The sequence below is a fragment of the Wolffia australiana genome, chromosome 11 (genome assembly GCF_029677425.1).
Source record: "Wolffia australiana isolate 7733 chromosome 11, ASM2967742v1".
Classification (NCBI taxonomy): Eukaryota; Viridiplantae; Streptophyta; class Magnoliopsida; order Alismatales; family Araceae; genus Wolffia; species Wolffia australiana.
Window position 1 is genome coordinate 11269030 of NC_135845.1, and position 21868 is coordinate 11290897.

The 21868-nt window shown below is 46.7% G+C and overlaps 3 protein-coding genes across 12 annotated transcripts; all 3 read left to right on the forward strand.

Moving 5' to 3' along the window:
- Nucleotides 1-505: 505 nt before the first annotated feature.
- LOC144709917 (carbonic anhydrase, chloroplastic-like) lies at nt 506-3271 on the forward strand. 2 transcript variants are annotated; one of them, XM_078583591.1, is made up of 8 exons: nt 506-697; nt 1271-1338; nt 1436-1484; nt 1605-1721; nt 2396-2449; nt 2587-2672; nt 2732-2837; nt 2920-3271. In XM_078583591.1, exons 1-8 carry the CDS (start codon nt 542-544, stop codon nt 3052-3054), a joined length of 771 nt encoding a protein of 256 aa, XP_078439717.1. In that variant the 5' UTR covers nt 506-541; the 3' UTR covers nt 3055-3271. The 2 variants fall into 2 exon arrangements, with proteins under 2 accessions (XP_078439717.1, XP_078439719.1); XM_078583593.1 differs by lacking the exon at nt 506-697 and adding an exon at nt 1032-1056.
- A 1593-nt stretch (nt 3272-4864) lies between these two features.
- On the forward strand, nt 4865-11354 carry AO (L-aspartate oxidase). 6 transcript variants are annotated; one of them, XM_078582882.1, is made up of 9 exons: nt 4865-4974; nt 5485-5556; nt 5644-5758; nt 5920-6256; nt 7382-7624; nt 8110-8166; nt 8251-8331; nt 9226-9287; nt 10053-11354. In XM_078582882.1, exons 3-9 carry the CDS (start codon nt 5655-5657, stop codon nt 11041-11043), a joined length of 1875 nt encoding a protein of 624 aa, XP_078439008.1. In that variant the 5' UTR covers nt 4865-4974; nt 5485-5556; nt 5644-5654; the 3' UTR covers nt 11044-11354. The 6 variants fall into 6 exon arrangements, with proteins under 6 accessions (XP_078439008.1, XP_078439011.1, XP_078439010.1 ...); XM_078582885.1 differs by having other exon boundaries at nt 4922-4958; XM_078582884.1 differs by having other exon boundaries at nt 4931-4974; nt 5489-5556.
- A 5782-nt stretch (nt 11355-17136) lies between these two features.
- On the forward strand, nt 17137-20480 carry LOC144709236 (protein KINESIN LIGHT CHAIN-RELATED 2-like). Of its 4 annotated transcripts, none has more exons than XM_078582711.1 (3): nt 17137-17287; nt 18034-19973; nt 20126-20480. In XM_078582711.1, the coding sequence occupies exons 2-3, from the start codon at nt 18088-18090 to the stop codon at nt 20328-20330; spliced, it is 2091 nt and encodes a 696-aa protein (XP_078438837.1). In that variant the 5' UTR covers nt 17137-17287; nt 18034-18087; the 3' UTR covers nt 20331-20480. The 4 variants fall into 4 exon arrangements, with proteins under 4 accessions (XP_078438837.1, XP_078438834.1, XP_078438835.1 ...); XM_078582708.1 differs by having other exon boundaries at nt 17138-17291; XM_078582709.1 differs by lacking the exon at nt 17137-17287 and adding an exon at nt 17316-17490.
- The last annotated feature ends 1388 nt before the right edge of the window (nt 20481-21868 follow it).

A 21868-nucleotide genomic window follows, 5' to 3' on the forward strand; every position in this document is an offset into this window, starting at 1 on the left:
GGTGTGTGGCGGAGAGAGAAGAGCTCATGTGGTGCGAAGGGAAGATAGGCTATGGCGCCAAACCATCTCCACTGATTCCATTAATCCTTATCCTCCTCTCTCCATCTCCATCCCAGCGATATGACACTGCTCATCTCTCTCTCTTCCTTCTCTCTCTACCTTCCCTCTCTCTCTCTCTCTCTACGACCCTTCCCATTTGCTCCCCTCCGCAAGAAGAGAGAGAAAGAGCCCGTGGTTGGCCGAGCTTTCTTTCTCCTTATCCTCCTCTCTCCATATCCATCCCAGCGATGTGAGACTGCTCATCTCTCTCTCTACGACCCTTCTCCGCGTCGTCTTCCCTACGACCCTTCCCATTCGCTCCCCGCCACAAGAAGAGAGAGAAACAAGAGAGAGAGAGAGAGAGATTAGAGAGAGAAAGAGACCATGGTTGGACGAGCTTTCTTTCTCCTTATCCTAATTGCATGAATGCGGGGAGGGAGGGGAAGTCTATAAATGGGACGTCGTCTCGTTCACTGGTAAGGCAAAAGAAGAGGAGGCGTGAATGTCGACCAGCGCGATCCTTCCTTCTCTCTCCTTGACGTCCGTTAAGAGGCCCGTCGCCGTTTGCAGCCTCGGCCCAGTTCCCGCCCCCATCACAACGGCCCTCGCTTTGGGAGGACGCGCCAGCTTCTCCGTCTCCGCCGTCACCCCCGTGGCCGTAAGCTCCGCATCTCTCTCTCTCTCTCTCTCTCTCTCTCTCTCTCTCTCTCTCTCTCTCTCCCTAACGCCGTCACCCTACGTATGACGGTCCATGCGTAGCGAAACGTAGGACCTGCGTCGCTTATTATATATCGCGCCGGGTCAAAGGAACGAAACTCTCGGTGGGTTTTGCGGTGGGAAGTAGCCCCTCTAACGCGGGGTCTACCAGCTTTAGTTAAAGGCCCTTCGCGGCGCAGGGGACCGGGGTAGACGAGTTAGCGTTATAAACAGCGGTCAGGAGGTGTTTCTCGAATCAAATCTGGCGAGTTAGAAGGAAGAATCCAAGAAGAAGAAGAAGAAGAAAGTTTTAGTTGAAGGGTCGTTACTGAATTATCCGTTTTCTCCCTTTTTTTTGGTCTTTCCGAGGAGGAATTCTAGTGAATTATCCGTCGTAATCTCAATGTTAGAGTCTTCAATTGCGTCGTTTTCCGTCTTCCCGCGAAGAATTAGGGGATTAGTGATGTGATTACAGCCGGATCACCGTCGTACTTGCTTATTAATATCGGATAATTGTTTGGTTTGATTGCGGCAGGTTGAAACGATGGACTCCGTTCAGAGGCTGCAGTCCGGCTTCCAGAAGTTCAAGGACGAGATCTACACGTAATTAGACATATTTCTATCTCTCTCTCCTCCTCGACATTCCGATCTTCGAGTTAAATGGCATCATCTTCAACGCTTCTTTCTCTCTTTGATGCAGCGCGAACCCCGCCCTGTTCAAGGAGCTATCCGAGGGGCAATCTCCTGAGGTAACTTTTTCGAATTATTGAGCAAGAACGGGCTTTGTTCAAGCCGAAGATCTAGAGAAAATTAAAATTTTCAGAAGAATTATCCGATCATAGCGTGAAATCTTGATCTTTCAATCGCAGTTCATGGTGTTCGCGTGCGCCGACTCTCGCGTCTGCCCCTCGGTCACCCTCGGATTCCAGCCTGGCGAGGCCTTTACCATCCGCAACATCGCCAACATGGTTCCCCCCTACGACCCCGTGAGTATCTCTCTCTCTACCCATCTATCTCTCTACCTCTCTACCTCTCAACCTCTCTATCTATCTCTCTACATCTCTATTTACCTCTCTATCTATCTATCTATATATCTCTCTACCTCTCTATCTATCTAGATATCTCTCTACCTCGCTATCTACCTCTCTACATCTCTATTTACCTCTCTATCTATCTATCTATATATCTCTCTACCTCTCTATCTATCTAGATATCTCTCTACCTCGCTATCTACCTCTCTATCTATCTATCTATCTACATGTCTACCTCTGTATCTATCCTATCTACATCTCTACCTCTCTATCTGTCTCTCTATCTTTCTATCTATCTATCAACCTACCTCTCTACCTCTCTATCTATCTATCTATCTATTACCCAACCTCTCTATCTCTTTATCTATTTACATATATATCTGCCTACCTACATATCTACCCATATATATCTATCTCTCCATCTATCTAGCTAGCTAGTTAGCTATCCATCAATTTGGCTGTACCTCGATCCATCCAATTATTTCTCCCCTCTCTCGTTCAATTTATCTGCCGCTCGCTATCTATCCATCCATCCGTCCATCTCTTTTCTCCATAAATCTATCCATCTATCTCTCTCTCTCTCTATCTATCAATCTATCTATCTATCTCTCTAACACAACAATGTGCAGACGAGATACTCCGGGATCGGGGCGGCGGTCGAGTACGCTGTCATCCACCTCAAGGTCACCGCCTCCCCCATACACATGAATACATGATAACGATAGACCGAATTTAGATAATATTAAAGAATTTAACATGACCAACAGAGTCAACCCTCCACGTGTAACGCTCTTTAGCTGACACGTATCCATTCGTCCAGGTCAAGAACATCGTCGTGATTGGGCACAGCCGCTGCGGAGGAATCAAGGGTCTCATGTCTCTCCCCGACGACTACAAAACCAGCACGTGAGTCAAAACCCGGTTCCACTACCCCTCATCCCCTACTTAACTATCCTGCTCCGCAGCGAGTTCATCGAGGACTGGGTCAAGATCGGCATCCCCGCGAGGGAGAAGGTTAAGCACGACCACTCCGACCTCCCCTTCGACCAGCAATGCGCCAAGTGCGAGAAGGTAATCATCATCATCATAATCATAACCATGATTACCATCATCATAACCATGATTATCATATCATTATTATTATGATTATCAGGTGGCGGTTGACGTGTCGCTGAAGAACCTGCTGACGTACCCGTTCGTGGTTGACGGTTTGGAGAAGAAGACTTTGGCCATCTACGGCGGTCACTACGACTTCGTCAGCGGCTCTTTCGAGGTGTGGGCCCCGTAGGAGTAGGTGGCGCCGCCAAACGACGGCGGCGCCGCCAAACGCGACGGCGGCGCCGCCAAACGCGACGGCGGCGCCGCCTCTCTTCTCAGTTTCAAATAACTATCCGTTGTGCCCTGGCCATGGGCGGTATGTTCACCGGCGTCGCACCGTACCGCGACTACCTCTCGTCTTTTCCTAAGATAATATATAAAAGAGCCCCCCCCATCTTTTGCCTCTACTCTCTTTGTGCATGAAGGGTAGAAATGTCATTTCCAATAACGGCTGCCCACGTGGACACACATCCACCGTCCATTTCCTCTGTATCTATGGAAATTGTAGTACGCTATGATTGCTACGACAGATGATGGACGTCCTGGGCTTGGCTGGATCGGTCTTAAATATGTTAAATGACTTCGTCTTTTTCCCCTACTATGTTGTCTTGTGCATAATAGGGTAGAAAAGTAAAATTTATGTGATGTCGGACCGCTCGGAAAACACATCCTCCCATCAATTTCAATACAAATGTGACTACTTGGGGGCGTGGAGCTCCAATTATAGCACTCTATGATTGCTATGAAATTGCCAACTCTCGGCCACGTTCAGACGCCCTCGCTACCAAGGAATGAGTGTTGATCGACGTCCTGGGCATGGCTGGATCGGTCTGTATATATTATACCCAATAGTGGTATGTTCGCTGTCAATGTACCAGACCGCGACGACCTCTTATCTTCCTAAATATTTAAAAATGCCTCCATCTTTTGGCTCTTCTATGCTATCTTTTGCATGATAGCGTAGAAAAGTAAAATTCTATAACGTCAGCCGACTTAGACAACACACCCACCGTCAAGTTCGCTACGAATGTGGCCACTTTGGGGAGTGGTGCATTGCCTGGTACCGTCTACATCGCGGAGCTCTTGCTATGATATGTCATGATGGTTATGACGCCCATTAGTCCCACTAGCACTTCAGCGACCCCCAAGGAATGAATGTTGACGTACTTCCTAGGCATGGCTGGATCGGTTTGTGGCTACAACCCTCCGGTAGATTGTAACCGGCGCCGTGTTTCTTGCCAATAATAATAATAATAATAAGGAAAAGTAAAATACAACTTGCCAGATGAAGCGAAACATGGCCATGTCATAATATGCCAGGTTGTCACAGATGAGCCACTAAGTTAATGGGCCTGGGCTGGCAGATGGGCTTTTGGGCCGGCCCAGTATATAGAGAGGTCTTCCAATTAGGGATCGGCACGTGTCATCCGTCACATCACTCGTCACCGTGACGGATGATGGTGACGGTTTTAGGGGTCCGTGATGGTGACAGTGACGGTGACGGATGACAAAGTGGTCGCAGCGGGGACGTGACGGTGACGCGGTGCCCAGGACGCATGACGTGACGGAATGGCTGTCACAGACAACGGCCGTGACGGAATTTTTGAAAATTTAAAACGGACAGAAATATATATATAAATCATTATTGTTAATCTTTCCGACGGCTGAGATTTCACCACGTGACGTGGCCATTTCGAGTTATGGCATTTTGCGTAGAAGTCCCTGAATTTTTTCACGCCCATAAACTGACGACGCCTATAAATAACTGGAGATATAACCCCCGTTCAAGTAGGGTTTTATTCACGTCACCGGTGACGGTGATGCGGTCACGGTGACGGGGACATATAGGGACGTCCTGTGGATGGACGATGATGGCACATGACAGCTTTTTTGCACATGATAGGACGTGTGACGTGACGGTGTCGTCATCCGTTTCGTCCCGGACGTGGCGTTCCCTACTTTAGATACGTTAAAAAGGGCGGGGGAAGACGACAAGCTCGCGAATTCTTTAATGGCGATCTCACCGAAGCGGAGAGAAGAACAGATCACAGCCACAAACAGCTCTGTTTCCGCATCGATCAACGATCGGAGAAGGTAAACGGATGCAAACGTAAGATCTCGCGCCCTCTTCTTCTCAATCACTTCAACAGAGATCCGTCTGGAATGGGGGACGCGCAATCGTTCTTTCTTTTTTGGTATGATAATCGGTAGTGATGGCAGGGCGCAGCAGAAATCTGACCTAGAATGACGAAAATGATGAGGTAATGGCGACAGGTGGGACCGAATGGAGATTCCGAAAGCGAAATCGGGCGATGTGTATGCGCCTCTCGTTCAGTCCATTTGTGGATCGATCTACTAGAAAGAAACGAAAAGGATGGACTACAATCTAGGTTTCGTGTGTTGACCCTTCTCTATTTCTCCCAGTCGCCTTTTCACAGCGAGTTTGAGCCATCGGGGCGAGTTCTTGGCCTCTCGTTGGTCGATTAGCCAATGGACGACCGTCAATCGTTGCGGGCTTGCGGCCCCCGCCATGAATTAAACGCTTGGCTCTTGTTTGATTGCAATTTGTGCTTTTACTCTTGCCTCGTCGTTTATACCCTCAATCTTACACTTTTTGTAGGCAGCTCTGCCTGTGCCCGCTCCATTATACCCGTCAACGAAGAGCTCTACCAAGCTTGGAGCTTTGCCTCCGGTTTGTGTTATTCTTCCTTCTCCTATCCTCCGTTTGATTGAACGTTCTCGTCTGATAATTGATGATTTGTTCTCTTGAAAAACGCAGAGTGAAGCGAGATGACAACCAGCATAGCAGCTGTGCATGCTAGCCTTCACTTTGGAGCGAAGTCTGGGGAGGGGAAAGGCTTCCTTAGGGGGTCTTTCATTGGAGATTCTGCTAGGTAAATATTAAAGTTTAAAATGCTCAAATTTGGGGATGATTATCTTTAAGTTTCTTGAATTTGAGCTCCTGCCAATGTGCTAAAAGCTATGAGCTGATAGCCTGGGTGCTACTTCTCTTCTTTTTATTTGATTGGGATGTTGACCAATTCTAACTCTTCAGATTGAGCTTGGAAAATGGGAGATGGGTCCAAGGCCAATTGCGCCATAGAGTATTCTACAGCCGAGGGGCCGTGGTGGCGAGCGTGAGCCCCGGTTCTGTGACCAAGTTCTTCGACTTCGTCGTTATAGGAAGTGGTGTTGCAGGTCTCAGATACGCTTTGGAAGTGTCAAAGCATGGGACTGTGGCTATAATTACGAAGGCCGAGCCACATGAAAGTAACACAGTCTATGCCCAGGGAGGGGTCAGTGCTGTGCTCTGCCCTTCGGATTCGGTGGAGAATCATATGCGAGATACAATGATCGCCGGGGCATATCTTTGCGACGAGGAAACCGTCAGGGTGAGCCTTGTCTGCCACTTATCCAAAATTGTTATAGCGGTGAATTGTGCATTTTTTATTCATTTGCTGGAGGCGGAAGTATGTTGCTATATTTTCTTTTTTTTTCTTTCTTTTCTTTCCTGTCATTTATTGAACGTTGTTGCCTATTTATCACATTACTTTACCCTTGGTTTCTGTACCTTCTTCATTTTCTGCCGTCAGAAACTTGTTCTTTTACTCTGTTTTTCTGGAAAAATGCCCTAATTCTTTTCTACCAACAGAATCAGTCGAAATAGGTCAGGAAAGATTAATTTTTTACTACAAATTTGTTTTTTGCATGTTTCAACATCGACCGCAGAAGTTTTTTTTTTTTGGGTGGAAATTCCAATCTTAGTTGACCTAGACCTGACGATTACGCTGAACCATTCTAAATAAGTGTTATGTTGTAAATTATTATTTTATACCTTTGATTTAGTTGTGTTACATCATCAACTACGGGAAGAAGCTTGTGCTTTTTTCGGTCAAAATTATATCTTGTTTGGCCGGAAACCTGCTATTACGCTGAAGCAGTCAAAATAAGATTTTTTTAGAGTAATATTTCAAAAAAAATATTTTTTAGAGTAAATTCTAATTTAGTAGTAAAAATTATAGTTTCCATTTTTTGCATGATTCATTATCCACTGGAGGCAGAAGCTACTCTTCTCTTGCTGTTGAAACTCTAAATTTTCTGTGCCCACCGTCCAAAAACTAGCTCCTGCTTCAATTTCTGATTGTTTGCCGTCAACTGCTAGCAGAAACTTGTTCATTTTCTTCTCATCCGAAATAATCAAAGTTATGTTTTTTTCCAAAAATAAGAGAACTAATTTCTCCCTGCAACTGGCGACTGCTGCAACTGTTTGAAATTGTCCAAACTGTTGCGAACTTTCTATTTTTGTTCTGAAGTGGGATATTTTATCTACCTAGCAAATTTTATTCCATGATATCTCCATTATCTTACTCTTTCTTATTCCTAAGCAAGCCTCCGAGAGGGCTTAATTGATCTATGATTTATATTTCATTTTTTCTTTTTGTTTTTTTGGAGAAAGATACCCACAGACGGTCGTCGAATGGGCCGATTTTGATCTGGGTGGAGATAGTGTGATGCAGGTAGTGTGCACAGAAGGGCCAGATCGCGTGAGAGAGCTGATCGGGTTTGGCGCATCTTTTGACCATGGCGATGACGGGAAGCTGCATCTGGCCAGAGAAGGCGGCCACTCTCATCATCGCATCGTACATTCCGCCGACATGACGGGCAGAGAGATAGAACGCGCCCTTCTCAAGGCCGTCAGCGATGATCCCAACATATTCATGTTTGGCCACCACTTTGCCATTGATTTACTCACCTCCCAGGTTCTCTCTCCCTCATCAAAATAGCCGTTTTGTAAAATTTAGTCGTCTCATATGAAAACCATTTAAAACGTTTCTCTCTCATCAAAATGTAGTCTTACATTCGGCTTCACCATTGGATAACTTTAGTCATCTTTGAAAATTTAGTCATTTCGTGTAAAATGTTTCTCTCTCATTAAAATGTCGTCTTATTTTTGGGGTCACCATTGGATAAACTTAATCGTCTTTGAAAATTTAGTCGTTTCGTGTAAAATGTTTCTCTCTCATTAAAATGTGGTCTTATTTTCAGGGTCACCATTAGATAAACTTAGTCGTCTTTGAAATTCAGCACTTTCATCGAAAACCCTTTTAAATGTCTATTTCTCATCACAATGTAGTCTTATTTTTGGGTTCACTATTGGATCGTAAGTAGTCGTTTTTGAAATTTTAGAAACTTCATAAAGTTTGGTCGTTTCTTATTAAAACCTTTTACTTCTTCTCTGTATCAGGAAGGTTCGGAAACATGCTGCCACGGAGTCGACACGCTGAACACTGAAACTGGAAAGGTAAGTTGAATGACCAAAAAACGTGTTATTCTGTGCCAACGTGGCTTCCTGGATATGCGTTGATCTAAGAAAATGGCGAATCAGGTGGTCCGTTTCATCTCCAAGGTCACTCTTCTTGCCTCCGGAGGTGCAGGCCACATTTACCCTTCCACAACCAACCCACCGGTATAATCTCCATCTATCCATCTATCTTCCTATCTGTCTACCCGTCTATCTGTCTGTCTATCTGTCTATCTATCTATCTATCTATCTATCTATCTATCTATCTATCTATCTATCTATCTGTCTATCTATCTGTTGATCTATCTATCAATCTATCCATCCATCTATTTATCATTCTATCTATCCATCCATCTATTTATCAATCTATCTATCCATCCATCTATTTATCAATCTATCTATCCATACATCTATTTATCTATTTATCTGTTCATCTATCTATCAATCTATTGATCTATCTATCTATCTATCCATCCATCTATCTATCAATCTATCTATCCATCCATCAATCTATCAATCTATCGATTTATCTATCCATCCATCTATCTATCAATCTATCGATTTATCTATCCATCCATCTATCTATCAATCTATCGATTTATCTATCCATCCATCTATCTATCAATCTATCTATCCATCCATCAATCTATCAATCTATCGATTTATCTATCCATCCATCTATTTATCAATCTACCAATCTGTCTATTTATCTATCCGTCCATCTATTTATCAATCTGTCTATTTATCTATCCATCCATCTGTCCGTCTGTTTATCTATCTACTATTTATAAATCCATCCATCCATCTACTTATTCTATATATCTATCTGTCTTTCTATATATCTATCTATCTATCCATCCATCCATACATTTATTTACCTATTTACACATTTATCTAGCTATCTGTCTATCTCTCCATCCATCCATCCATTTATCTACTTATCCATTTCTCAAACTATCCGTCAATCTCCTTCTGCTGTATTTTCCTCCTTTTTTCTATTTATCTCTCCGACTTTTTTTGTCTCTAATGTCCTCTCTTCTCATCCACGTGGGAGAGCAGGTGGCTACGGGGGACGGCGTGGCCATGGCGCACCGGGCCAAGGCTGTCATCTCCAACATGGAGTGAGTAACAACCTCATCTCTCTCTTTGACTTCCCTCAGTTTAGGGAACAACACTGGTGCGATGGCCGGACGTCACGGGACGGATGAACGGTGACGGACGGGGATGTGACAAGTCTTTTGTCATGTCCCCGTCCCGTCTCACGTCCCAGGTTTTTTAAAAAATCTGGCACATTCCCGTCACTGGACGCGTCGTCCCATCACTGGCAGGCGTCACTGTCAAAGGTGACAAAAATGCAAAGCTCAGTTCTCTCTCTCTCTCTCTTAGGGAGATAATTTTTTTTTAAGGTTTCTTTGTGCTTTTACAATGTTTTCACAAATCCGTCACCGACGTCATCCGTGACACCCGCCCCATCACCATCATGGATATTTCATCATTGTCACTGTCACGTCATCCGTCACAGTGCCCTCACCGTGACGCGTGACGTGAGTACTATAGTTCTGGATTGTCTGGGACGTGGACGATGGACGGGATGTGACGAAGATTGTCCCGTCCGACGTCTGGAATCAATGCAAGGAAGCAGACGGGATGGTTTTTTCATCCAAGTGGACGGAAACCGGGCCGTCCGTTCGCCTCAGGATGAATGTCCATCCCGGTTTTCGTCCAACCTCAAGGACGGGATATTTTTCGCCCTGGGATTAAAAAAACGTCCCGTCCGTGTCCCTGCACTATAGACGTGATGGATGACGTCTGTCGTTCCCTGGCACACCGAGCTGATGTATGTCGTTGACGGCTGATGTATGTCTCTCTCCTGGACTGGACGGCAGGTTTGTGCAGTTCCACCCGACGGCGCTGGCGGACGAGGGGCTGCCGAGGAGACCAGCGGGGGGCCGGGAGAACGCGTTCCTGATAACGGAGGCGGTGCGAGGCGCGGGCGGCGTGCTGTACAACCAGTCCATGGAGCGGTTCATGCCGGGCTACGACGACCGCGCCGAGCTGGCCCCACGCGACATAGTGGCCCGCAGCATTGACGACCAGCTCAAGCGCCGCGACGAGCGCTTCGTCCTCCTCGACATCTCCCACCGCCCCCCGGCCCAAATCCTGGCCCACTTCCCCAACATCCACGCCGAGTGCCTGACCCACGGCCTGGACATAACCCGCGAGCCCATCCCCGTGGTGCCGGCGGCCCACTACATGTGTGGTGGGGTCCGCTCAGGGCTCCACGGCGAGACCAACGTGGCGCGCCTCTTCGTGGCCGGGGAGGTGGCCTGCACGGGCCTCCACGGCGCGAATCGGCTCGCCAGCAACTCCCTCCTGGAGGCCCTCGTCTTCGCGCGCCGTGCTGTGGCCCCGTCCCTGGCACTGCTCGCTGCGCCGTCCCCGGCCCGCCCAGCCGACTGGCCCCTCCCCATGCCGGCCGCGGGCCCGGTCCCGGCCATCGAGCGCCGGACCCGGGAGATCCGGGCCGAGCTGCAGCGGCTCATGTGGGCGCGGGTGGGGATCGTGCGGTCCACGGGGCGGCTGAAGGGGGCCGAGTGGGGCATCGGGGAGCTGGAGATGGAGTGGGAGACGTTTCTGTTCAGGGAGGGATGGAAACCGAACATGGTGGGGGTCGCCGCTTGCGAGCTCCGGAACCTCTTCTGCTGCGCGAAGCTGGTGGTGAGCAGCGCGCTGTCCCGGCAGGAGAGTCGCGGCCTCCACTTCACCGTCGATTTCCCCCATGAGCTCTCCCGCCGCATCCCCACCGTCATTCACCCCTCCTCCCTCCCTCTCTCCTGGAGCTCGCAGCAGCTCCACCGTCAGATCCCCTCCATCTGATAAGCTCCTCAGTGGATGAAAGCAAATTGCCAACTCTTTGAGTCGAGAAAGGGTATTTTGGTCATTTCCCAGTGACTGATCCGGACTAATTTGGGTTTCTTGACTTTGCCCAAATTCTAGGGGTGTTTTCGTCATGTCAGAACCTCGCCAATGGAGAGGATTCTGCCCAAATTCTTGGAGAGGATTTTACCCTCCCCAATAGTCAATTGTTTTGAGGGGGTTCTCATCATTTTGTAGGCGTCAATGAATGTGATATGATACTGCCACCTCTGCTTGTCGTGGTATTAAAAAGGGTGTTTTTGGTCATTGTAGCTTCCTCGGTGCGCGCAAAATAGTATTTTTCTTGCCCACTAAGCAGGGGTAAATTTGATTTTTACAATTTCGTTTGTATTCCAAGGGTATTTTCATCATTCCAGACCCTTGTAGGCCAGCCAGATTTGAGAGCCCCTCCTTTATCCTCTCTCTTCTTCACTCATCCAAGGAGATTGTATTCAAGGAGAGAAGTTCTTTATGATTTTCAATAAGACTTGAAGAAGAAGGCGTAGAGATCCAAACGTTGAATGATCGCGCGGATACTTCCAGAGGTCAAAGCAATCTTGGAACATCAAAGTCAAGGGTGGACGAGTTCCCCAAAAGGTACACTCAATGTATGATTTTAAAGATCAATTATGAATCGATCAACACGCTTCCTCATCTATGGAATTGTGTTTTCCATGCATGAACCAAGGCATATAACCCAATATGCTTTGGTTTGGTTTGACGTGCTAATCGGACCCAAACCAGAAGGTTCGATCAGCCCTAAAAGGGCTTGTCGATAGCCCCCTTTGGTCCGGTCTGACCAAAGTTTGTCTCCTCCCCTACTCTCAACCTTAACCCATGCCAAAGGTCAGTTATTCAAAGGGTATTCTCCTCGTTCCTGAGCCTTCCGATAGTGTTAGGGATGGAGGACAGATGATGTTTCGTCATCCATCCATTCAAAAAATGACATCTGTCATCGTCTGGAGCGACGGACGAGTGATTGAACCAAGAGCTTTTAGTCATCCGTCATTAGTCATATGTCATCTGTAATGGATGATAGATGACTAAAATGACAAACTGATGGATGACTCTCTCTCTCTCTCTCTTTTTCTCTCTCTCTCTATCTCTCTCTCCCTCCCACCCTCCCTCTTAGGGAAGGTCCAAACATGCGAGCATTTTCTTTTCGTGCGTTTGTGCGTTGCGATGCGAATTTCGCACAACGCACCGCACACAATATTCGCACATCGCACCGCACACCGCACATGGGTCTATGCAGTGCGGTTATGTGCGACTGTACGATTTTTTTAGAAGGTGCCCCCCCCCCCCGGCCGCCCCCTGCCCCCGACCCCCCGGAATGACATCCGCGGGTCGGTCCCCGCCGCCCTCACCGGGCTCTCCTCCGTTGCCGCAATCGAGCTCTATGCCATCCCAGACCAACTGGCCAGCAACCTTCTACCACCTCCCACTGCTCGAAAGCTTCCATCTTTACAAGAACAGGCTCGCCGACCTCCGCCTCCACGGGAACGGCTTGAGCAGGCGGCTTCCCGCGGATTGTGCGAATTAGTGCGCTGTGCGGTGCGAATTTCCACACAAAACCGCACCGCACATCGGACATGCCCTTTTGTGAGTGATCGAGAGGGATCAAGAGAGAGAGAGAGGGGGAGGGAGAAGGAGAGGATGATCGAGAGGAAGAGAGAGAGAGGGAGAGGGAGAGGGAGTCATCGAGAGAGAGAGGGAGAAGGAGAAGGAACGATAGAAAGTGAGAGGAAGAGGGAGTGATCAAGAGTGAGAGAGTGGGAGGGAGAAGGAGAGAGAGTGATTGAGAGAGAGAGAGGGAGAGAGCGAGAGGTGATTGAGAGAAAGAGAGAGGGAGAGGGAGAGGGAAAGAGCGAGAGAAAGAGAGAGGGAGAAGGAGAGGGAACGATCGAGAGAGAGGAAGAGGGAGTGATCGAGAGAGAGAGAGAGGGAGAGATCGAGAGAAAAGAGAGAGGGAGAAAGAGAGGGAGAGATTGAGAGAAAGAGAGAGAGGAAGTTGGGAGTGATCAAGAGAGAGAGAGAGAGAGGGAGGGAGAAGGAGAGGATGATCGAGAGGAAGAGAGAGAGAGAGAGAGAGGGACATGCCCTTTTGTGCGTGCGAAAATTCACACTCTTGGTGTGAATTTTCGCACCGCACCTACTCCTCCCTCCTCCTCCCTCCTCTCCTCTCTCCCTCCTCTCTCCTCCTCCTCTCCCTCCTCCTCTCTCTTCCTCTCTCTCCCCCTCCCCCTCTCTCTCTCTCCCTCGCCCTCCCTCTCTCTCTCCCCTCCTCTCTCTCCCTCCCTCCCCCCCTCTCTCCCTCCCTCTCTCTCTCCCTCTCTCCCCCTCCCTCCCTCTCTCCCTCTCTCCCTCTCTCCCTCTCTCCCTCTCTCTCTCTCTCGATCACTCGCTCTCGTTCTCTCTCTCTCTCTCTTTGTCTAATTATCTCTCTCTCCCTCCCTCCCTCCCTCTCTCTCGATCACTCCCTCTGTCTCCATCGTTCCCTCTCCTCCCTCTCTCTCGATCGCTCCCTCTCCCTCTCTCTCTTTCTCTCTATCTCTCCCTCTCTTTCTCCCTCTCTCTTTTCTCTCGATCTCTCCCTCTCTCTCTCTCTCGATCACTCCCTCTTCCTCTCTCTCGATCGTTCCCTCTCCTTCTCCCTCTCTCTTTCTCTCGATCGTTCCCTCTCCTTCTCCCTCTCTCTTTCTCTCAATCACCCTCTCGTTCTCCCTCCCTCTCTCTCTCAATCACTCTCTCTCCTTCTCCCTCCCACTCTCTCACTCTTGATCACTCCCTCTTCCTCTCACTTTCTATCGTTCCTTCTCCTTCTCCCTCTCTCTCTCGATGACTCCCTCTCCCTCTCCCTCTCTCTCTCTTCCTCTCGATCATCCTCTCCTTCTCCCTCCCTCTCTCTCTCTCTCTTGATCACTCCCAACTTCCTCTCTCTCTTTCTCTCTATCTCTCTCTCCATCTTACTCCCTCTCCCTCTTTCTCTCTATCTCTCTCTCCGTCTTACTCCCTCTCTCTCTTTCTCCGTATCGCTCTCTTCCTCTCTCTCTTTCTCTCTATCTCTCTCTCCATCTTACTCCCTCTCCCTCTTTCTCTCTCTCTCCGTCTTTCTCCCTCTCTCTTTCTCCCTATCGCTCTCTTCCTCTCTCTATCTCTATCTCTCCCTCATGCTACCCCATTAACGTTCTACACACTGAGCTTTTGTTTCGTCGGGTTCCCTGATTTCTGGGAAACAACTCAGATTATACCGCTTAAACATCAAACTGGGGGTCGTCTGGCCTGCTTCTTCCCCCACTTTCCATCTCTCCCCTATCCCTCCCTCCCTCTCTCTCTCTCTCTCTCTCTCACTCTCTCTCGATCACTCCCTCTTCCTCTCTCTCTCTTGATCGTTCCCTCTCCTTCCCTCTCTCTCTCTCTCTCTCTCTCTCTCTCGCGCTCCCTCCCTCTTCCTTTCTCTCTCTCGCTCTCTCCCTCTTCCCCTCTCTCTCTCTCTCTCGATCACTCCCTCTTCCTTTCTCTCTCTCGATCACTCCCTCTTCCCCTCTCTCTCTCTATCTCTCTCTCTCTATCACTCCCTCTCCTTCTCCCTCTCTCTCTCTCTCTCTCGATCACCCCTCTTCCTCTCTCTCTCTCTATCGATCGTTCCCTCTCCTCCTCTCCCCCTCTCTCTCTCTCCATCGCTCCCACTCCCCCTCTCTCGCCCTCTCTCACTCCATCACTTCCCCTCCCCCTCTCTCCCTCTCTCTCTCCATCGCTCCCCCTCCCCCCTCTCTCTCGACCTCGATTTACTTCGTCATCCATCCGTCTGTTGTCCGTTCCATTTTCTCTAACGGACAAATAACGGAACGTGACTGATGACGGACTTGTGACGATGACGAAACCATGATGAATGAGGAAATGGACGAAAAAAAATTCCCTGGACGGATAATGGAACGGAAGTCCTTTCAGGCTCGCTCCGTTTGTTCAAAAACGTCATCCGTTTTTGTCCAACAGCTCTAGTAAACTATAAAGGATGGGCATTTCAATCATTTGATTATTTAGACTGCTTACCCTTCCTTGGTCTGAGCGAGAGAATACTTTGGCCTAGAGCTGTTGGACGTGGACGGATGAAACGGGACTGAACGGACTTCCATTCAGTTATCCGTCCGGGGCATTTTGGTTCGTCCGATGTGTCATGCATCCCAGTTTCATCATCGTCACGAGACTCTCATCACTCACATTCCGTTACTCGTCTGTTACAGAAAACGGAATGGATAACAGACGTATGGATGACAGAAAGGGGTCTTCTTTATATACATATTACTAGAAAGAATAAATTATGTTTTATGCTAAATTCCCATTTGAAAATCGGAATCCCAAATCTGTTGATCATAAGTATAATAATTTTTTTCAATTCAGCATTTGAGTTCTCATTATTATATCGTACATTCAAATTCGTCAGTCGTTGAGTCCAGTTGAATCTAGTCGCGTTACGACACTGTTTTTAGCTAATTTAAATGCGTTGAGTCTTTCCCTTCATCATATTAATCATCAATTCTTCCTGGTTTATTCTCTACGGATCTTTACCTATCTGTGATCCCTTCACTCATCTCCCCTTTTCTCTTTGCTCAATCTCCTCATCTATCTTCATGAGATCCATCTTCGGTTTATCTCGCGAAACAGCTAAGTCAGATTCTTCCCGTTTCTTAGTGAGATCTAGCTCCAATCTTTGAACAGTTCAAAGCTAAGGACAGATGGGGAAGATCCAAAAGCCTCTCTGCTATGGTCGCAACCCTGGTCAGCTTTCACCTGAAATAGTTGCACAAAACAACTCATGGTCAGCTTCCTCTCATATCTTCTAATTTATATTTATATTAAAATCGTCATCCATAAAAGTCATTTGTCAGCCCACATCATCCGTTCATCATTTTCATCATCTGTCCTCCGTCACAGATGACGGATGACTAATGACAGATAGGGAACAACAGCTGTCATGTGTCACATCACACGTCACGGTTTATGGCAACGTGATGGATGACATGACGGTGACGGTGATGAAATTAGGGGCCAGTGACGGTGACGGTGACCGATGACGAACTGCGTGTGACGGTGACGGGGGGCCTCGAACGAGTGACGTGAGGGGACGGTTGTCACAGATGACGGCCATGACAAACTTTTACGGATGACCAAAAAAGGTTTAAAATCGTCATATTTAAGCTTTTTGACGGCCGAGATTTCACCACGTGGTATCACTAACTCGATTTCTTGCATTTTGTAGAAAAGTCCCTGCATTAATTCACGCACGTAAAAGGATACCATCCGGAGATATGCCCATCTAATTATCTATCCTCTGCATGGTTGTTTTCCCGTCACACGTGACGGTGACACCGTCCAGTCATGGGGAAGTGACAGGGATGTCGCAAACCATGACGGTGATGGAATGTGACGGATTTTTTCAAAATCCTAGGACGTGTGATGGGACGGTGATGTGACAAAACTTTCATCACGTCACCGTCCGTCACAGACCGTCATCCGTCCCGTCACATCTGGGGCATCATGTCCCGGACATGCCATTCTTTAATGACAGATAAATAAGAGCTCTCCGTTCCGTCATCCGTCCATCACTCCGAACGATGACGGATGACTGATTTTGAACAGACGGATGACGTTTCGTCATTTGTCCTCCAGCTCTACTTTGGCCAATTCTTCTCTAGGACAATTCCAGGGGTATTCTGGTCATTTCAACCACGTTTCATCGGTGACCTTCGGGGAATAAATGACGATTTCGCTCCTATCTTCAAAGCAAGCGGTGGGGCATTACATGGAGGGTATTTTCGTCTTTCATTTTAATCCCCACGTGACATTTACTCCGAGGGGCGAAATCACGTGACACAAGTCTTAAGACGTTTCTACCCTTTGTCGCGGAGAAAGAAACGTGCCAGCGAAGCCGAGCCTGGACAAGGGTAGTTTCGTCATTTAACAGGGACGGGTTGAAGAGCGGGGCTATAAAAACCGGGGGTTGGGACGGGGGGGGTAATAAGAGGTTGTTCAGTTGCCGTCTGATAATCGAGATTAATCGAGATTAATCGTGTTCTTCGTCGCTCTTCTGGAGATTAATCGAGTGTTGGATGGATGGAAGGGGTGGGGGGGGGCCTGCTCGTCGATTGCGGGGTCGGATTGAGGTTTTTGTGACCTCAGAAGCCTCGCTGTCCGCCATTACGGTGTAGGTGCGGATCTACTTCCCTTCGTTAGTTTTTTCGCTTTGTCGCTTTCTCTGATTGTGGATTTCCGGCGAGTTTCTTCGGTTTTTTCCTCCGTTTCACTGCTCTATCTCCGTCTCTTTATCCTTCCTCTTCGAGTTTGTCCACTAATTTGATGTGGGGTGCGCTCGATTGCTGCCGGGGGAATCAAGGTGCCCCGTTCCTGGTTGTGGATCTTGCTTTAATTCGACTTTAAATTTGAGGTTTTTGAGGGCCGGAGTATAAATTCTGTTTTTTTTTGGGGTTTTGCTTCCTGGAAATTGTTTCTTTCCCGCTGGATTGAGCTCTGATTCGAGGTTAAAATTGAGGTTTTTGATGCCCGGAGTATAAGTTGCTGTATTTTTTGGGGTTTTGCTTCCTGGAGATTGTTTCTTTCCCGCTGGACTGAGCTCTGATTCGAGGTTAAATTTGAGGTTTTTGAGGGCCGGAGTTTAAATTTTGTATTTTTTGGGGTTTGCTTCGTGGATATTCTTTATTTCCCGCTGGATTGAGCTGTGATTCGACGATGGATTTGAGGTTTTTGATTCCCTGACTTTTAAAGTCGACTTTCCCCAACTATCGTTGCCAAGTGAGTTCAAATGCCGCTCCATTTCTCTTTTTCTTCTGTACCCATCAGCTGTATTGTTCAGAGTTGTCTTTTTCTGTTGTTGCATATCAAAATGTATATTTCTCGGCATATGACTGATTATTCTCTCTAAATTAATGGCAGGAGCCACCAAAAAAATCATCTTCACTCTGCTGAAAAATCTTTCTGGCATCAGAGATGCCTGGGATTGTGGTAGAAGAAGATAGTAACCCTCCCGCAGAAGATATCGTGGCAGCAGCAAAATCTCCAAAAGCTCAGTTGTCTCAGGTGTCGCCTGTTGACATGTCAATTGAGCGCTTGTATGATAATGTCTGTGAGATGGAAAGCTCTTGCGAAGGTTCCTTATCAAGGCAGAGCTTTGGATCTGAAGTGGAAGAATCAAGAATTGACTCGGAGTTGTGCCAGCTCGTCGGCGTAAAGGCTTGCGCAGGAGATATCTTAGAAGAGAAGGAAATCCCTGAGAAAACAAAGTCACCATCAGTCAGAAAAACAGTCAATTCAGGAAGAACAGCCCCCAGACTTAGCACCGGATCTGCCGCCTCGTCTAAGACATTGAAGAAGATTCCCCTGTCGCGTTTTGATTCTGAAACCTCTTCCAAGTCTGTTCAAGGGAAAACTGTTTCTATTTCCCCAGAGAAGAGGGACAAGGTTCTGAAGAAACGAAACCCGGGTCTTAACAGTGTTAAGAAGGGGATAAGTGAACAGAGCGCGCCATCGGAGGCTCCCACAGACGGCGGCGGAGAAAACCCAGATCTCGGCCCGTTTCTTCTCAAGCATGCGAGAGACTTGGTGGCTGGGGACAACCATCGGAGGGCGCTTGATTACGTCATCAGAGCCACAAAATCATTCGAAAAATCTGCTGACGGGAAATCGGGGCTGGATCTGGTGATGTGCCTTCATGTTCTTGCCTCAATCCACTGCAGCTTGGAACAGTATGATGAGGCAATTCAAGTCCTGGAGCAGTCCATTGAAATTCCCGACTCTGGTGAGAATCTTGACCATGCTCTGGCAAAGTTCTCGGGATACATGCAACTAGGAGATGTATACTGGTTGTTGGGCCTGATTGAACGAGCAATTCAGTGTTATTCTGAAGCTTTGGAGATTCAAAAGGGAGCCCTTGGTTGTGATGACCCAAGAGTGGGGGAAACATGCAGATACTTATCAGAGGCCCACCTTCAGATCCTTCAACTAGAGGAGGCCGAGAAGTTGTGCCAGGCGGCCCTCGACATCCACAAAGTCAAGGGGGAAGAACCACTTCTAGAAGAGATTGCTGATCAAAGGCTAATGGCCCTCATATGCGAGACAAAGGGGAATTACGAGACGGCCCTCGAGCACTTGGTCATGGCGAGCATGGCGATGGTTTCTGAAGGCCATGAGGTTGAGGTGGCCCCTCTTGATTGCAGCATTGGAGATGCGTATTCTTCGCTGTCTAGATACGATGAAGCGGTTTTTGCCTACCAAAAGGCCCTGACAGCACTAAAATTGACAAAGGGGGAGAACCATCCGGCCGTAGCCAGTGTGTTTGTTCGCCTGGCGGCCCTTTATAATAGGACCGGGAAGCTACGGGAGTCCCATGCATTCTGCGAAAATGCCCTCAAGATATATGCAAAGCCGCCTCCGGGAACCCCGGCTGAGGACATAGCCAGTGGTTTAACTGATATTTCTTCCATCTATGAGTCTATGAATGAGCAAGATCAAGCACTAAGACTGCTCAAAAAGGCGTTGAAAATGTTTGATGATGCTTCCGGACAGCGGAGAACAGTCGCCGGGATTGAAGCCCAGATAGGAGTGCTGCAATACACCACAGGGAATTTTGCAGAGTCTTATGAATCTTTTAAGAGTAGCATAGCCAAGCTGCGAGCTTGTGGGGAGAAGAAGTCCCTCTTCTTTGGTATTGTTCTGAATCAGATGGGTTTGACTTGTATTCACCTCTACTCAATAAGTGAGGCAGCAGATCTATTTGAAGAAGCTAAAGCTATTCTGGACCAGGAGTATGGGCCTTATCACCCAGAAACTCTCGCTGTATGGAGCAATTTAGCCGGAATCTACGATGCCTTGGGCAGGTATGTCTTATAATTTCTATTTATGGAAAGAATACCCACAACATAACCTCAAATTACATTTAAATTCTCAATTTTTCCTCAATTTGCATTTTACATTTTTTATTCAATCCCGAAATTTTTTGAATTAATTCCAATCATTTATGTGGGAATAGAGTCGACGACGCCATTCGGTTGCTGGAACACGTCGTGGCCACGAGAGAAGAGAAGCTTGGAACGGCCAACCCTGATGTGGATGACGAGAAGAGACGGCTAGCCGAGCTGCTGAAGGAAGCAGGACGGGTCCGGAGCAGGAAGGCCAGATCGTTGAATTTCCTTCTCGGCGCCAGTACCACAAAGAGAGAGTCTGTACCGGTATGATTTTTTTTATCTCCCATTGCCCTCATGTATTTAATCTACTGCTTAGAAATGGCACGCATTCTAGGCTGGGCTTGTTATTATTTCTATAAAATGTCACACACCTACTGCCTAGATTTATTTGGATGAGAATAAACCCAATTATTTGAATGATGGTAACTTTCACATTATGTTTCCTTCTTTTCATCAGAGCATGCATAGCCTGCAGCTTCCAGTTCTTTCATGTTAACATTTGCGATACTCGGCTTTCTATGTTATCAGGCATTCATGATCATATTGTCTCATCACAAAAATATCCATTTTATGAATTATGTGCGGATATTATCTCAGCACAAAAACCAGTTAGATGTCTACTTCAGGCCAATTTCTTTTTATCCTTATCCTAATGTTAATAATCATCTCATTTCATAAAAAAACAAAATGAGTGATTCCTAACCATCTGATATAGTCTCTACATCACAAACTGATTGAAAAATTGTGACTTAATGCCAAGTGAACTGCAACACCATCTTACCAAAATAGATCTGATTTGATATCAATCATTAAAAATTGTGTGTATATTTGGCTCACCCCGAGTCATGCGTGAGTTAAAGGAGTATCTTTCCAACTATTGAAGTGTAATTTATATCCTTGGTTTAGTTGGAGGGATTGGTGGAACGCTATTTTTTCTCCTTACTAGTTTACATCACGGGAAATCCGTCTGTAAGTAATCTTTTATATTGGATTTCGTTTCTATAAAATGTCATTTTAAGCACAATAAAGGTGAATTATTAAAAAATATTCAGTTTTGTCACACTAAAAATAGCATTAGTGGAAGCAAAAGGTATCCTAGGGAAAGCGAATGTGCCAAATGGGTATGTAAAAGTAGTTTTTGTATGGCCGTTATTATAAATTGTCAACTGATTATAAATTGATTATCCACCAATAAAGCAAAAAAAACCTTTCGCCTGCTAATTTTATGACACTTTATTGAATGAAAAGAGTAAAATAATCTTTTTTAGTGACTATATTTAATATCTATCATATGTGTATGTACTCAGCCTAGCAGAGTGCCTGGCTTTTACTTCTTCCCAACTTCTCCTTGTTTATGTATAGTTATTGTTAGTCATGATTTCTTTGGTACTATTTGAATGAGACTACTAATCCATTTGCTATCAATCATAGGACAAATAAATCTAGTCTCCAACCACTTCAAGATCTCACCTTGAACAACTTCCATCATGATAGTATTCAGCCTCTGTCATATTTCTTAAGTATAGTTTACATTTCATCCGTGTATATTTTGCGTACAAATACTAAGCCTAATTCCTATTGGACTATTCATTAGACATCAGAGTATATTGTTTATCGTCACAATTAATATAAATTCCTGGTTGCCACTTAGGTAACATGTATTGATGTCAGATCCTAGAGAATATACTAAAGATTTTCTGAGAGAGAATGAAGTTTTGAGAGAAGTGTTTGATATATTCGATGAAGTGATGAGTAGGAAGGAATTATACGTTGAAGAATGGTAAGCTATGTATTAAGGGAGTGTAATA

Coding starts and splice junctions, on each gene's coding strand:
- LOC144709236 (XM_078582711.1), top strand. CDS start 18,088: ATGCCTGGGATTGTGGTAGAAGAAGATAGTAACCCTCCCGCAGAAGAT. Junction 19,974..20,125: donor ATCTACGATGCCTTGGGCAG/GTATGTCTTATA, acceptor ATGTGGGAATAG/AGTCGACGACGCCATTCGGT.
- AO (XM_078582882.1), top strand. CDS start 5,655: ATGACAACCAGCATAGCAGCTGTGCATGCTAGCCTTCACTTTGGAGCG. Junction 6,257..7,381: donor GCGACGAGGAAACCGTCAGG/GTGAGCCTTGTC, acceptor AGTGTGATGCAG/GTAGTGTGCACAGAAGGGCC. Junction 7,625..8,109: donor TTGATTTACTCACCTCCCAG/GTTCTCTCTCCC, acceptor TCTCTGTATCAG/GAAGGTTCGGAAACATGCTG.
- LOC144709917 (XM_078583591.1), top strand. CDS start 542: ATGTCGACCAGCGCGATCCTTCCTTCTCTCTCCTTGACGTCCGTTAAG. Junction 1,339..1,435: donor TTCAAGGACGAGATCTACAC/GTAATTAGACAT, acceptor TCTTTGATGCAG/CGCGAACCCCGCCCTGTTCA. Junction 2,450..2,586: donor ACGCTGTCATCCACCTCAAG/GTCACCGCCTCC, acceptor CCATTCGTCCAG/GTCAAGAACATCGTCGTGAT.